Source organism: Drosophila ananassae, chromosome XR (genome assembly GCF_017639315.1).
Source record: "Drosophila ananassae strain 14024-0371.13 chromosome XR, ASM1763931v2, whole genome shotgun sequence".
Lineage (NCBI taxonomy): Eukaryota > Metazoa > Arthropoda > Insecta > Diptera > Drosophilidae > Drosophila > Drosophila ananassae.
Genome location: NC_057932.1, coordinates 14,963,112 through 14,979,046, shown reverse-complemented (window position 1 = coordinate 14,979,046; position 15,935 = coordinate 14,963,112). Strand labels below are relative to the sequence as shown.

The 15,935-nt window shown below is 40.0% G+C and overlaps 3 protein-coding genes and 5 non-coding genes across 9 annotated transcripts; 1 reads left to right on the top strand and 7 right to left on the bottom strand.

Moving 5' to 3' along the window:
- Window positions 1–187: 187 nt before the first annotated feature.
- On the bottom strand, window positions 188–4,052 carry LOC6505041 (40S ribosomal protein S5a). Of its 2 annotated transcripts, none has more exons than XM_001965541.4 (5): window positions 3,905–4,052; window positions 2,797–3,196; window positions 1,312–1,428; window positions 975–1,073; window positions 188–386 (listed from the first exon to the last, which is right to left on the bottom strand). In XM_001965541.4, exons 2-5 carry the CDS (start codon window positions 3,193–3,195, stop codon window positions 318–320), a joined length of 684 nt encoding a protein of 227 aa, XP_001965577.1. In that variant the 5' UTR covers window position 3,196; window positions 3,905–4,052; the 3' UTR covers window positions 188–317. The 2 variants fall into 2 exon arrangements, with proteins under 2 accessions (XP_001965577.1, XP_044573329.1); XM_044717394.1 differs by lacking the exon at window positions 3,905–4,052 and adding an exon at window positions 3,505–3,688.
- Window positions 468–605, bottom strand: LOC6508117. The gene has a single exon (XR_046264.2). It is a non-coding gene; the product is annotated as a small nucleolar RNA psi28S-1192 (small nucleolar RNA).
- On the bottom strand, window positions 639–779 carry LOC6508118. Its single transcript, XR_046265.2, has one exon. It is a non-coding gene; the product is annotated as a small nucleolar RNA psi28S-1192 (small nucleolar RNA).
- Window positions 1,142–1,285, bottom strand: LOC6508120. Its single transcript, XR_046267.2, has one exon. It is a non-coding gene; the product is annotated as a small nucleolar RNA psi28S-2876 (small nucleolar RNA).
- On the bottom strand, window positions 1,683–1,837 carry LOC6508122. Its single transcript, XR_046269.2, has one exon. It is a non-coding gene; the product is annotated as a small nucleolar RNA psi18S-1854 (small nucleolar RNA).
- On the bottom strand, window positions 2,013–2,167 carry LOC6508124. Its single transcript, XR_046271.2, has one exon. It is a non-coding gene; the product is annotated as a small nucleolar RNA psi18S-1854 (small nucleolar RNA).
- A 271-nt stretch (window positions 4,053–4,323) lies between the features above and the next one.
- On the top strand, window positions 4,324–7,457 carry LOC6505224 (ADP-ribosylation factor-binding protein GGA2). Its single transcript, XM_001965542.4, has 5 exons — window positions 4,324–4,479; window positions 4,575–4,735; window positions 5,214–5,808; window positions 5,878–6,887; window positions 6,943–7,457. The coding sequence occupies exons 1-5, from the start codon at window positions 4,443–4,445 to the stop codon at window positions 7,153–7,155; spliced, it is 2,016 nt and encodes a 671-aa protein (XP_001965578.1). The 5' UTR covers window positions 4,324–4,442; the 3' UTR covers window positions 7,156–7,457.
- Window positions 7,342–9,490, bottom strand: LOC6505040 (protein LST8 homolog). Its single transcript, XM_001965543.4, has 2 exons — window positions 9,265–9,490; window positions 7,342–9,176 (listed from the first exon to the last, which is right to left on the bottom strand). The coding sequence occupies exons 1-2, from the start codon at window positions 9,379–9,381 to the stop codon at window positions 8,346–8,348; spliced, it is 948 nt and encodes a 315-aa protein (XP_001965579.2). The 5' UTR covers window positions 9,382–9,490; the 3' UTR covers window positions 7,342–8,345.
- Window positions 9,491–15,935: the final 6,445 nt, after the last annotated feature.

Here is a 15,935-nt window from a genome sequence, read left to right as displayed (position 1 = left end):
TTCATAGAAACCTCAAAATCCCTATAAGAATTTCCATAATTGCCATAGAATTATAAGACAAAAAAGCTAACTTTTCTTTCTATAAAAAATAACTTAACAAAACCATGGAATCATTATCTATGGACAGTACATTTTATTCAGCATTAAAGACTAAACAAAAAAAAAAAAAAAGATTGCTTCACACTTGTTTGTTGTTTGGATTTTTCATGTTGTTTATTTTAAATTTAGTGCAACACCTTGCAGCGAGCACGCGTTATTTGTATAAAAAAAAACAGACACATAGTATGTTTTTGCTGGTTGATGCTTTCGAAGCCTCCTTAACGGTTGGACTTGGCCACACGCTCCAACTCGTCCTTCTTCTTGATGGCGTAGGAGTTGGAAGATCCCTGAAAAATACAACAATAATCAGTATAACTATTCCGCAATTACATAATCTTAAATATAAACAATTTTTAAGATTTAGAAGATAGTGTTCTTTTACGTTTCTCGTGTGCATTGAACTGGAGTGTGTTACAAGCACAAGGATAATAAAAAATGGGGATTTTTCTGGTCCAAAAGCGAGACTACATAAATAAGCCATGATGCAGAATTAGATTGGACCTAAATAGATGCTTTAGATACTAATTAAATGATATTCTAAGTGTTCTTTTACGTTTCTCGTGTGCTGGGGTCTGGCAAGTGTCCCCAGCACAAGGATAATAAAGGATTTGGAGCTTTGTTCTGGTCCAAAAGCGAGACTACATAAATAAACCATGATGCAGAATTAGACTGGACCCAAATAAATGACCTAATTGTATCACTAAATTACAGGCAACGAGCGGACGGAAGGCCCACTGCCTTTTTAAATTCCAGTGCAGAACAAGTTCCGTGATCTGGTCTACAAGCGAGGCCAGACATTTTCGGTATTACAATGCCAGGCATTAGAGTAGACCACAGAAACTACTACTATTTCCATCCATTAACTATCAATTCACCTTGGCAGCGTTGATCAGCTCATCGGCCAGGCACTCGGCGATGGTCTTGATGTTCCTGAAGGCAGCCTCACGAGCTCCAGTGCACAGCAGCCAGATGGCCTAAAAGAAATAAGACAAGTTAATATTTTTCCAAAATAAATAGAATAGTAAGTAGAATAATAATTTGTTGAAATGTCTCTTCAGTTCATACGCCAAATGCCGGCTAAAATACACATTGTGACGCTACGGATAAGATAGAATTTCGTTCTGGCCAAGTGTTATAAGCAAGCAGTCTCCAAATCGAACCACAAGCCATTGCTACCGGCCTTTGCCATCTTTTTTCCATCCAGAAACCCACCTGGTTGACGCGACGCAAGGGCGACACATCCACAGCCTGACGACGGACGGTACCAGCACGTCCAATACGGGTGGAGTCCTCACGAGGTCCAGAGTTGATGATAGCACTGACCAGGATCTAGAAAGTAAAATTTAAAACTGATTAGTACCGGTTATCAATACTTAGTAACTATAACCTATTAAATATGCAAGTGTTGTTTTAATTTCCAGGAGAACAAGAAGTGGTTTGATATCTTCAGGATCAAGGATAGTTAAAACATTTCAATCTTAGTCCATCCCGAAGGAAAAATGCCTACCAACGACAGGGTTTCATCGTCTGGCATTGTCAGTGGACTGAAAATGGATCTCAAGGGGGCTTACTTATAAAATATATGTATTTTATTGTTGATTTAGACTTTATTAAGGTTCGCATTTTTGAGGCAATGCCCTTAAGAGGAATAGTTAACCATGGGGTTCATTTTGGTCCAATTGAATACCACAACGCTGTGAGGATCAACGCTGCAGTTTTAGTTTTGGACGGATATCGTTTACAAATGGGTCTTATACGGTAGTGTAGTCTTAAGTTCCAGGAGAGCGGAAAGTTGGGTTTCTTTGAGCACAAGGATATTAAGACGAGTTCCTATGAGTCCATTTGTAGGCAGTTTTGCAGGGAAATGCGATAAACTGCCATCGATTTAGGACTACTCAGATATACTGTCTTTTCAGGAGGTATTGTTGCTTTTTGACTTTATTAAGGTTGCATTTTCAAGATGATGCCCTTAAGAGGAATAGTAAATCATGGGGTTCGTTTTGGTCCAATTGAATACCACAATGTTGTAAGAATCAACACTGCAGTTTTAGTTTTGGACGGATTCTTATGAATTTTCTTCTATTTGTCTTGATTTGATTGTATTTTCAATTTCCAGGAATGCGGGAAGGGGCTTTCTTCTTTCAAGCACTAGGATAATATTGAATATTTCATTCAATTTAAGTCCATTTTGATGTATGCTTGGCAAGTATGAGTCATAAACCATCCAGCATTGAGGTGGACTAACTTAAAAACCTTCTCTCTATAGAATTATTTTGTAGTTTCAATTTCCAGGAATGCGGGAAGCGGCTTTTCTTCTTCAAGCACTAGGATAATATTGAATCTTTGATTCACTATTAGTCCGATTAAGAGGATGCTTAGCTGGTAATAGTATAAACTAACTAGCATTGAGGAGGACTAACCAAATTCTTAGAGGGAATACAAGTTTAAATACATATTTCTTATAAAGATGATCCATTTAAACATTATAATATTGAAGCTATTGTGGCTTTAGTTTCCATGAGAGCAAGAAGAGGCTATATCTTTCAAGCACAAGGATAATATTAAAACCTATTTTGATCTGCGTTCCCATTCTACCCATGACCGAGTGGCATTACTTCTGCGGACACAGTTTAGCATGAGACGCTCTAAAAAGATAACAATAACAATTTAGTAACTATTTCTGTTGGATTTATGTACCTGGAGAGGGTTCTCGCCGGTGAGCAGATGGATGATCTCGAACGAGTGCTTGACGATGCGGCAGGCCATCAGCTTCTTGCCGTTGTTGCGTCCCTTCATCATCAGGGAGCAGGTCAGACGCTCCACAATGGGGCACTGGGCCTTGCGGAAACGCTTGGCGGCATAACGTCCGGCGGAGTGGGGAAGGTAGCGAGCAAACTTCTCCTTAACCGAAATGTAATCCTGCAGCGAAATATCGTTGACGGTCACATCGTCGCAAGACCAACGGCCGAACAGCTTGATCTCGGGCAACTCAGTGGTGGCCACCACATTCGTCTCCAGGATGGTCTCAGCAGCCTCGGTTTCCAGAGGTGCTGGCTCCTCGAAGTTCTCCACCACGTTTTCAGCAACTTCGGCCATGCTGAAAATAATAAATTAATAAAAAAAAAAAAAAAAAGGGTTAGAACTTTAGAAATTTATTTTGTAATATAGTGTGCCCTGAGCCTCGTGTTATTTTGTTGTTGAAAATATTTAAATAAAATTAAACTTTCTTTTACTAACTACCGGTAATACAAGGTAATATTATATTTCAATTATAAAAAAAATTATAGAGACTCTTGATGAATGGAATATATAGTTTTTGTTTTCCTAAACCCTTTCAAAAATCACGTTTTTAATAGAAAAAAAATATAATCATAAATATATAACACACACACATGCTTCACATACACACTCGCGCGTTATTGTTGATTTCCGTCCAGTGGAGTCTCAATTAACTTTCCGGAGGAGACGTCCTTCGAAAAAATAGTAAGCAATTAGTTGAATTTATCACCAAAGTGATTTAAAAATCATAGTTTTCGATGAGCGGCAAAAAAAAATACAAAAAAAAAAAGGTAAAAACCAACACGTGTGACGCACACACACAGCCATACAGCCGCAGACACACACAAACAAAAAGCCGACCGTTTTTAACCTCATTATTGAGGAAGTTGCAAAAATTGCATATTTTCCATGGTTGCTGATGAAAATGCACAAAACCCTGAATATGCACACTTGGCCGACACTTTAAGTGATCATTTAATAGTACTTTGGTGCTGTTGCACTTAGTTAAACGGCGAAATTTTCTTACTTTTTCACAGAAGCAATCGAGATACGATGTCAGCGCAAAGGCAAACGCCTGAAAAAGAACATGTTACGGCAGTGTGGGACAACGCCACAGATGCACGTTTCCGCTTAGGCACGCACAGTTGCATTCCATCACCAGGGCTGGTGTACACTTGAGCTATCGATAACTACTAAAAATGCGATAGTCTTGTGTTATATGGATATTTCTTTAGTCTTAAAATATTTGGTGGAACTTCTAATTAATGGGACTAGTAGATAAATATTTTTATTTATAAATTGATGTTATATATATACTAATTTATTAGAACTCAAGAAATATTTTCTAGTAATATCGATAGCTTACCGGTTCAGGGTAGTATCTTTTTGGTATTTTTTAATCGATGACTGAAAAAGCAACCATCGCATAACGAAACTATCGATGGGACTAGCAAATCCACCCAGCCGGAGTGTCATCACTATCAGGCAACAACAACACCATGATTGTTGCTCAAAACCACCGCAAATATTTTGTGTCCCCGAGTTAATAATCAAGCGGCCGCAAAATGACAACTGACGAGAGCATTATGGAGGAGATGCTGGGTAAGTAATGCGATAATAAATCTATGGCGCATACAAAGAGTCTAATTGTTTGCACTTACACACCCGTATTCTGCTTCTTCCTGATTCACCCGCAGACCGAGCAACAAATCCGGCAAAAGAAAGAGTTGACGAGTTGGGCGTTCAGATGTTCTGCATTGTGGTCAAGAGCAATGCCCAGCTGGTGCACAAGGCCCAGGAAATGATTGTGGCCAAGGTCCGATCCGCCAACATAACGGAGGCGACTCGAGCGATATCGGTTAGTGACATTTTTTCGACTCGACGATTCTCACGCCCAGCAACGGCCCAGGAAAGGGGGGCCGCCCCCACCCACACTCACACACTGGCAAACTGGTGGGCCGTAAAGTTGGCCTAAAGCAGTAACACATACTCAGGCAGACGGCAAACTCTGGCACTTGTGTGGCTGCCGTCGATTCGCAATTGTTATCAATTTTCATATTAAAGTAGATATGTACTCGTAGAGCCCCAAACAAAAGGGGCTAGTATTATGTGAGAGGATTGGTTGTATTTCATATGTATTAGGCTTTAAAGTTTGTTCCACCAATGAGCCTTGTAAAGTTTTCAAAAACCTACTCAGGAGATACTTTTCCATTTAAATGAGTCTTTATTTCGTTAAATGAATCATTATCCCAGTTTCAAGAAGCTGTTGCTTATATGATTCATAAACTATAAGTAGATAGTACAAAAATGAATTAAAATATCTGTTTATTTTGTAGCTACTGGAGGAATGCATGACACAGTGCGGCGATGACTTCCAGGACGAGGCGGCCAAGTTTCGGTTTCTGAACGAACTGATCCGGCTGGTGTCGCGGAAATACAAGGGCGCTGAGACGCCTCACGAAGTGAAGCAACGGATCATGGAGTGCCTGCTGCTGTGGACGACGGAGTTTCCGCAGCGCCAGAAGATCCGTGATGCGTACGAGATGCTGCGCAAGGAGGGGGACATAGAACACGGCCAGACCGAGGCGGCGGTGGCCAAACGGGAGAGTGTCCTGGGCACCATTGACGAGGCGATGTTCGCCAAGCTGATCAAGAGCAACAATCCGGAGAACTTCAAGCGAGCAAATCTCCTGCTGCAGTACCGAATGGCGCAGGAGGCGCGTCGCAACGATTTATTGGCCCAGCACCGATTGGTGCTCAGCGAAGTCCAGGAGACGATGGCGCTGCTCAACCAAATGCTGGACACCTACGATCCCACTAATCAGGACGTGGCCGAGACACTGCACGAACTGTACAAGAACTGCAAGAAGCACAAGCCCATCTTCCATCATCTGCCCCAGTTGCTGGACGATTCCGATGCCCAGCTAGTAGGTGGGTTTTTGGGTTTCCATCCTAATATAGCATAGTCCTTTACTTTATTTTGATTTTTATAACTTCTAGCGGACACATTGGATGCCAATGGTGCTCTACTGGCCACCATGCAGCGCTACAAGAATCTGGTGCCCTCGCCCACTCGAACTGCTAATCCTGCCTTGGCCACAAGTGCTTCCACATCCGCTACAAAGTCCACATCCACATCACCACTCACAGCGACTGCATCCGGCTCTGGAACCAACAATGCCCTGTTGCTCAACGAGCTCCTCGGGGATTTGCTCATCGAGAAGAGTGGAGCCAGTCCAGCACCAGCACCAGCACCCAGTGCAGTTGCAGCTCCGAACACTGCCAGCAGTAATTCCACGTCGGCCAATCCGTTGGCCGACCTGAACGAAATCTTTAGCAGTGCCTTGGCCGAAAGTGAGGCAGTGAAAAAGAACCAACCATTCCAGAACACCAGCACTCTTCTCGAGCCGCAAATTCTTAGCCCCAGCATTGCGCCGGACTCCTTGGCCAACGGAGGCTCTGGGGATTCGGCGAAAAAGCCAGGAACGGCCAGGAAGATGCCCCAGATCGATATGCTGAGCGAAGAGCTCTTCCAGCAGATCCTGCCCACACAGGAGCGAATGGCTAGCTTCAAGCGTGACCCCGAAAAGGTCACCCTCAATGATTTGGCTCGCGAAAGGATGCATGTCAAGCCGCCGTCCGAGGACAACGAAAAGGAGCCATCAACCGGAAAGAATTCTATCTCTGCTTCCGATCCAGCGCCTGTGGATGATGTTCCACTGCTGAGCGAAACTGTGGAGAAGAAGCCGGAGGAGGTCTCCAAGCCAGTGGAGGAGGTACCAGTGGAGGTGTCGCCTCCTGTCAAGCCGCTCAGCGAGATTCAGGTGGACCTGGACAGCATCCAGGCCACGGGAGAGCAGCGCATCGTACTCAATGACGACGACATGCAGCTCAGCCTGAACTTTACCAGCGACCGGCCCGGACAACGGGTCTCCGTGATTGTGATATCGGCGCAGAACAAGAGCCGCCAGCCCGTCCGGGACTTTCAGTTCGAGGCGAGCGTAAAAAAAGTAAAGTTAATCATATAATTTTTTGAATATTCATCTAATTGTCTCTTTTTTGCAGCCCTGCAAGGTGCGCCTGCTGCCGCCGACAGATAGCGAGATGCCTCCGCACAAGCCCTTCCGTCCGGCCACGCCCATCAACCAAGTGATGCTCCTGCTGAACCCCACAGGCAAGGCTGTCGACGTTACCTGCATCGTGGGCTATAAACTGGGCGATGATCCCGATCCCATCAAGGAATCCGTTGTAGCCCAGGGCATTGCCTACGTGGACTAAATTACGGGGAATCCCCCAGCTCCCCCGGCTACCAAAAATTCAAAAAAAAAAGTCAAAAGTTGAAGAAAAGTCAATTCCATTGCTATTTCTGTTGCTGTTTTCCCCTTTTTTTCACATCTAAAAGATGGAAAAATTTTATTCGGGGTTTCCTTTGTGTTTATTTAAAAAAAAAATTATTGTTCATAATTGATTTATATTTATGCCCATAAGGTTTTTATTTAAATTGCAATTTGCATACCCACGATTTAGTCGTAATATAATAATTATGTATCAAAGGTTTATAAATTATTATTGAAAAAGTCGCTACAAAAGCCAAGCGCTCATTTCCAGAGGTAGTTTTTCGCTTAATTTCCATTTCTCACTTGTTGGTAAAAAGTTTTATTGAATTTGAATTGCGTTCCAATTGCGGTTGGTATTTGGTTTCTTTTTTTTCAGTCCTGGTTGGGTGTGTTTCTGTCTGTCTACGATGTCCATTTATTTTTTAAACTGCCTCTAAAAACTGCAAAAATATCCGCCAGAGCCTAAGTGCTTTTTTAAATGCCATTATCCCTTGTTGATTGTCTCACTGGCTCTTTGGGCTTCGATTATATTTCCAATTATAACTAAAAAAAATTACTAAACATTGCTGGCAGTTTTATAAAATTATTTTCAAAAATTTGCTTTTCAGAAATCTATAAATTTTATTGAAGAAACTAATTAATATTGCATTTGAAGAGGAAAATTTCTTTTTTTTAATATTTACAATTATTTAGATGCCCTTAAAAATGGCAAATCTTTGTATAAAAATGGGAATATTTTCAAAATTTCAGCCTTAAACTCTTTCTTTAAAAATTGAAAGCTTAGTGTACACTGAAAATAGTTTCTTGTCATTTAAATGCCATAAAATGTAGGATATAGAAGTAGGAGCATTTTACTAAAAAAAATTCTAAAGAATCATTATTGGTTTCTTTAGAAAAAAAAAACCCTTTAAAGGGGTTCAAAGTTAAAACCATTTTTTTAGTTTCTAAATATGAGTTTTTTTGCTCAAAACAAGCCTTGAAATTTTGGATCTAAAAATTTGTTTAAAAACCAAAATTTCATGAATAAAAAAAATACATAATTGGTTACCCTATAAAGACCATAACGAGACAATCAAATCGGGAGGACAACATAATCCTACAATTGCCTAACTCTAACTAACGAGCTACATGCTATTTGCCCACAATTTCGTCCTTGAAGGACAGGGCAGTGATGGCCTTCGTGTGACCAGTATAGTCCCTAATGGGACTCTTCGTTTGCAGCTTCCAGAGGCGGGCCACACCGTCCGAGGAGGCAGTGAACAGCCACTTGGAGTCCGCACTGAAGGCGGCATCCCACACCCAACAGTTTTCGATGCACAGCTCCCGCCATTTGGTGAAGTCCTCGGTCTTCCAAATGCAGGCGGTGCCATCGCCGGATGTGGTTAGCAATAGCCTCGAGTCTGGACTGAATTTACAGCGCAGGATGTAGCGACTATGGGCTGGGATTTTCTTGGTGGGCCGCAGGGTGCTCATCTTTTGATCCGGACTGCTGGTAAGTGACCAAATATAGCAATTGCCTTTGTTGTTGGCTGCCGCCAAATAGCGTCCGTCTGGGGAGATGGCCACGTCCTGTATGGAGGCATCCACCTCGGGCACAATCCGTTCGTGTTTCTCCGACTTGACGTCCCACAGAAAAACACTTCCATTCTGGGATCCCATGCCGATTTCCACTTGATTCGGATGCAGGCAGGCCGCATTCACAGGCGCCTCACAATCAAAAACGCGGGAACAGTGCGGCGGGGCCGAGATCATGTCCCAGATCCTAACGTGATGATCCTCGCCGGCGGTGAACATCCAATTGCCGTCCTCCTGGAAGCCCAAACGGGTCACGTTTTTCTGCACGCCATCGAAATTGATGACCGGCGCCGTGCAGTTCGATTCCAGGTCATATAAACGGATACACTGATAACCGCAGGCCGCTAATCTGGTCTTATCCGGTGTTCTGTCCAACGCATTCACTTGCTAAAGGAATTTTTATTAAATTCTTTTCAAAACAAGGATTCCCAGAAAAGAGAGAGAGAGCGAGCCAGAGGGCTGCTCCACAACTTACGGAGGTTTCCACGAATCGCATCGTTTTAATACAATTACCGGTGTGTGCCTGCCACACCTTGATTGTGTGATCGTATCCGCCGGTGGCCAAGATCAGTTGGTCCCCCATATTTTCCATTCAATTGTCGGCTTTACGATTTTTCACTGTTTTTATTTGTTCGCCGCTCTTCCTCGCTTCATGGTCGCAGTGTGACCAGCTGCATTCACAGTTTTTCCCGCACAGTGCTGACTTTCTAGCTGGTTTATAGCTATTTCTAGCGGTTTTAAGTATGGTTTTTGGTATTTATTTATTTTCTAAATCTTAAATTATACGGTTTTTAATTAATAACTTTGTTTAAGATTGCCGAAAATCTATTATTTATTTATTTTTTGCTATAAACAGCTGCATAAAAGTTCTTAAAAGGCTGTTGTTATGCTTAAAGGCTGTTCTGATTTTAAACATAAAAACTAAGACTTTTAGTGAATAAATAATTAAAAAAGACTTAAAAGGTTAAAGAATGTTTATTTTTAACACTGCTTATTTAGCATTAAGGTTTAAGAACTTCCCGCATAATAATTCTTCGTAAAAAAACAGCCATTTATGTTTTTAGTCTTATATTTTGTTTGTATAATATATTATATTAGATTTTAGCTTTAACTTAAAAAAAAGCTAAAAAGATTATTTAGATAAAGGCCTTAAACTTTAAAAATTTTAAACTTAAACTTAATAGTTTATTTTATAGTTTTATTTTTATTTATTTTGCGTTTGGGGTAAAAATTCAATCCAATTCTTTTCTCAAAAGAATCCTTTCTAAAAACGGTATTAGGTTATTCTAATAATTTATTTTTTAATATAATTTGTTTTATTACTTTGTTTTTAAAACATCTAAAATAATAAGACAATAAATTAAAAAAATAATAATCCAAAAAACAAAATAGAAAAATTTAATTTATTTATTTAATTAGTTCCTTAGCAGATTATTATTTTAAAATAACCTGTTAGAATTTATAGTCGTTTTAGTAACAATAACTAACTTTTTAACTAACTTTTTTTTACAAAATATTATGAAAGTAAATGTTTTTTATAATTAAGTTTAGAAAAACAAGTTATTTTTTGTTTATTTCAATAACAAGGAACAACTCCCCTTCTTTTTTAAACAAATTGATTAATTTTAAAATATTTCCTTAAATATTAAGTAACTAAATACACTCAACCACCGCCTGAATGAAAGTAAACACTTTCCTAATCGATTGATTTCAAAATATTATTTTAGTTTCCCGCAAACACACATGGAGATTTTCTAATTGAGGAAACCAAAACAGCTCGGATGTCCTGCTATCCTTCCTACCCTTGATATCCTTCCTATCCTTGATATCCTTCTGAGCGGCAAAAGCAAACAAAACGGCAATCCACTCCTGTTGTTCCTGTGTGTCCTTGTTGACCATAAACTCAAAAGTGGGTGCAAGTCCTTTGAATGGGTGCGTGGCTTGGGAGGGGGTGGTGGTGGAGTCCGGAGACGTTTGAAATTAACCACAGAAAACAGGTGAGCTCGAACGGATGACCTGGTGGTGCGTTAAGCAATTTGCTTCTCATGGAACGCCTAAGCAATCGAATTAGCCGACAGAGCCTGCAAAGGCCAAACAAAAGGGATCCCGATCTCTGACATTTCAAAGGTGCTGATATAAAGGCATTTTCCCCCACTCGAAGAAATTATGGTTTCTAAGTGGAAATTATATAATAATTATTTGATTTAAAAATATGAGCATCTCTTACAGTTTTCTTATTCTTATCCTTTATTCTCCAATTCTTGTTCTCTCAAATCCTTGTTCTCTCTCTCCAATTGGAATTATTCCAATTCATTACTCTCTCTCTCTCTCTCGTACTCTCTCTCGCGCTCTTTATGATTTCAGGAAGGGATCCTCAGGGCGCCACAAATAAAGGGCGTCAAAATTTAGCCCTGTGGCACTAAAATGAAACAAACTATTTATCAAGATCTTCTAAAAACATAAATATTTTAAATTTTAATTATTATTTATAAAGAAAACCTGTAAAATAGTGAGCCTTTGATAGAATTTCCCCCCCTTTAAAAAAATCCTGCATCCGCTCCTGATGTGAGAGGATCCGATCTTGGAGCATGGAGCATGGCGATTAACGGGACTTTTCCCTGTTCCTCTTCCCCTCAGCTCCGCAGACGCTACAGTCAGTCCTTTTTTAGCTACGAACGGGTATAGTTTCTTTAAAAAATGAATCCGTGAGAATGCAAACTTTTAAAGTCGTTTTCTTGTGTAATAAATGTTTTAAATTAAATGAAATGGAAATGAAATTCAATTGCGAGACGGGAGTGAGGGGCACAAACATTTTTCGAGTGCAAAGAGCAACAGGAACAGACGCAGTCGAATGTAATTGCCAATGGTCTGACTTCTTGACCCGACGCGTCGGTTGCCCCAACCTCCCATGCCCCTCCACTGTTGCCACCACCCCCCCCCTGGCACTTTCAATAAACACATGCGAGTGCGAACGAGTTTACAGTTTCGATTACAGAGCCGCCGACCTGCCCCAACAGCTGAAAGGACACTTTACCGCCTCTTTAGCCAACTCAAGTGGCCAACAAGTCCTGTACGCAGCCCCTGCCACAAAGGGTGGTGGTGGGAGAGGGGTAGGGGTAGAGAGATCCCAAGAGGACCCGTTCAAAGCGAACCACTTGCTCTGCACAACATATGGTACGTACATCCTTCCACACACACACATGCATAAATATGGACGCAAGTAGACCAATAATCCATCCTTTTTTACCGTTTCATTGGGGGCTTTAAAGGGTCGCCGTTAGATGTTTAATTTAGGATTTCAGAGTCTAATTTTTAGCTAATCGGGTTGTTATATTTGGGCCAAAATATATTCAGAGATATATTCTATTCTCAAGCCAAGTACTTATAAAGATTTATGGATCGATTCCCTGTCAATCTGCATAAAACCTGATCACAAAATATTTTTTTAAATTTTTATAAATTTCTGTGTGAAAATGAGGGATTCTATGGAATGGCCGATATGGGACCTGGCGAAGGATATATCTCAGCCGATATGCATCCGATTCCCAAGAGGAATACCTTAAATGATTTGTGAATCGATTCCCCATCGATCTGAATCAAAACCTGATCACAAAATATTTTTTGAAATTTTTGTAAATTTTTGCGGAGAGACCCCTTCGAAAATGAGGTATTCTATGGGATGGACGATATGGGACCTGGCGAAGGCTATATCTCAGCCGATATGCATCCGATTCCCAAGAAGAATACCTTAAATGATTTGTGGATCGATTCCCCATCGATCTATATCAAAACCTGAACACAAAATATTTTTTAAAATTTTTATACATTTTTGCGGAGAGACCCCTTTGAAAATGAGGGATTCTATGGAATGGACTATATGGGACCTGACGAAGGCTATATCTCAGCCGATATGCATCCGATTTCCAAAAGAAATACCTTAAATGATTCGTGATGAATCGATTCTTCATTGATCTGCATCCAAATCTGGGACAAAAATATTTTTTAAATTTTTTGTCAAATTTTCTGCTGTCTCCTTCAAAAATTGCCTAAATGCCCATATGGCCCCCGGCGATAGTCAAATCTCTGCCATTATAGTTCCTATTCTCAAGCAAAATACTTTAACTGATTTTTGGATCAATGCTCCACAAATCTCCTGCTTCTTATAAATTTTCGTGGGAATTCCTGAACTCAGATGTCGAATTCCATGGGAGGCAGAATTTGACCCTTTGGGAAATAAATATTAAAAAGCATAAATAAATAACAAACTGGTATGGGCCATTGAAGGCCATTAAGCCATTGTACTTTAACGACTGGCCCGAAAAATAAATCATGCTGCGAATAAATATTGGCCCCCATTATGACACTGATTACGGAAAAATAGTTGCCTGATTGAAATTCGCATTAATTAAATTACGTTACAAGCAATTGCCCATGTCGCTTCATCGAAACGCGATGAAATTCTCAACGTTAACTATTTGGAAATTAATGCAAACTGATGGGGGAGTGGAAGTGGAAGTCGGAAAAGTGGGGGGTCGAGGTTAAGGAGCAGAGGTCGTTGCAACGTGACCTGTCGAGCCGTTGACATATTGACTCATCAATTGCAGGCTAACAGCTTTGACAATAGTCGAAATGGAAATGACAATTGCCCCAAGACGAACCCACAAGCCCGCGAGCTGTCAGCGAGGTATTGGCCAGGGTTCTAGGACACTGAGAAAAATAATTATAGAAATTAAAATTATTAAAAATAAATAAAAATAGTAGAAGAAATAAATATTTCTCAAGAATTTATATGAAATAATGTGTTTTACTTCCTATAATAATGAGTTTTGTAATGCTTTTGTTATGTTTTTTTTTCTCAGTGTATGTATTGTACTAACAGAATGATAATGAGTCGGAAGATGGGACTCTGAGCTGCTTTTTGAACTGGGGCGACCATAATAACAATGGCCACTCTAGCGGAAGCGGCGAAATTTTTATGTTAATGAACATCATTTTTCTCTGTTTACTTGCCCTTGTGTTAAGTGTCGCAAATAAATTCATTAAAGTGGCATTTTTCAATTTTAATGAAGCGACTGCCCTTTCCACTTCTTCAGCTCCAGCCACTTTTTGGCTCGAATATAAAGTGAATAAGAAATACAGAATATACAGAAATGAATACAAATAATGTACCTTTCATTAAATGAAGAAATATTACTCATTCTATTTATGAAAATCATTATTATAGTTCCTTATCATGGTGGAAAAAAGTTAAACACTGAAATTATGGCAATTATGAGGGCATTGTTAGCTCTTATCGGCGAAATAAATAGTTGAGAGTTTGACACTTCCGTCGAGATGATATCGATGGTTTTGTCATTACATATCGAATTTATGAGAGTGTGAGCGATTGTCCCTGCGATTGTGTTACGCAATTATAAAGCATTTCATTGTCCCGCCGACGAACTTTTAATTGCTCGCCACTGTGCGTCCAATTAATTTTATTGTTGGATTTGTTTTCCGCTTTAATGACTTCCTAGTGGATTGTAAGCTAACTGCAGGCAAAATTAAATAATTATTTATCGAAAATAATAGGATTTTATCGAAAAACTCTGCAGTGACGAAAGCTATACCAACTTTCTTTGGGGGGTAACTTTCTTCACTTTTAAGAACTCTTGGGTTTATTCATTAAGACTGGATGATTTAGGGTTTAATTTTAGGTTTCAAAAATGTAATATAATAATAATATTAAGTAATTATTTTCTAAAGATCTCAAGTGACGAAAGAAATAGCCCTACTACTACTACTACTTTATTTTTAGAATTCTTGGGTTTATTATTTAAGGATTGATGATTTTTGTGGCGTTTTTAGGTACATAACAATCAAGATAATAATATTTAATAATTATTTATCAAAAATAATGGATATATATCTAAAAACTATCCAGTGACGAAAGCTATAACCTCCTACTTGGTGTAACTACTTTCTTTAAAGAACTCCTCTGCTCTTTTGGCTTAATTCTTTAAGACTTGACAATGTAAGAAAACTGAAAGCAAAGTAATAACAATTATTTATCGAATTTTATCTAAAAACTTTCCAGTGACGAACGCAATGCCTCCAAAGAACTTCCTTGTTCTCTCGGCTTAATTCTTTAAGTCCTGATGATTTTTGTGGCATTTCGGAGTAATCCTTTTTCCGGCTGAGCCCACACGGAGGATAGCCTGGCTTGTCCACCGAGTGTGTATGACAAACATTAACATATCACTTTGCTGCTGAGATAAGTTAAGACACACACACACACACACTCTGGCACATAATTCTATAGCCTGCCACGCCCCGTCCCTGGCTTCAGCGCCCCCTGTCTTCTGATGGGCTTACCCAATTATGAAACATTAAAAATACGCGCATATAAATCGCTTCATTTTTATGCGCAATTACGCGGGGGAGACAGTAACCTTGGTAGTCCTTTGCTTCTGCCACTGTGTCCTCCCGCCATCCTCCATTCTCCACCCCAATTATCTTGCTTATCTTGCACTCGAACGGTAGTTGCTCTTCTTCTCCCACTGTCATTCCTCCGGCTTCTGCTTTTGTCACTTGCTCTTCCTGCTGCCAGGACCCAGGACGAAGTAATGGGTTTTCCGAGGGAGAGGAGCAACTATTTCCCCCTAAGATAATCTCATATTTATAAATATATATATTTTTTTCGACTGTAGACTGCAGAAATCAGAGTCATACACGGCGTATACTTGATATTTGTTGTATGAAAAATAAGTATACGCCCTGTGGGTTGAAGAACAATAATTATAATCGCTTTTTTAACAAGTCAGAACCTATATATAATTAATGAAGAATAGAAATTCCTGCACTATATCCTTCCCAAAGCCTAAGATTCTCATTAAGCTAATCTCCTTCCAAGTCCTTGTCAGTTCCGTGCTTTTCACGCAACTCAATTAACTTAATTCCCGTTTGTGGAACAAACAAAAAAAAAAGGACCACCACTGGGAGTCACTCATGTACCTCGCTCGAGTCATGTATTTTTTATTTATTTTGTATTTAAAGCGGTTTTGGGCACGTCCTGCATCCTGCCTGCCAACCACTCAACCGCGTGCACTTCTGGCCCGGCCAGTGTCAGGCCTAGAAACCGCACAAAAAAAAAGGAAAAAAAAATTA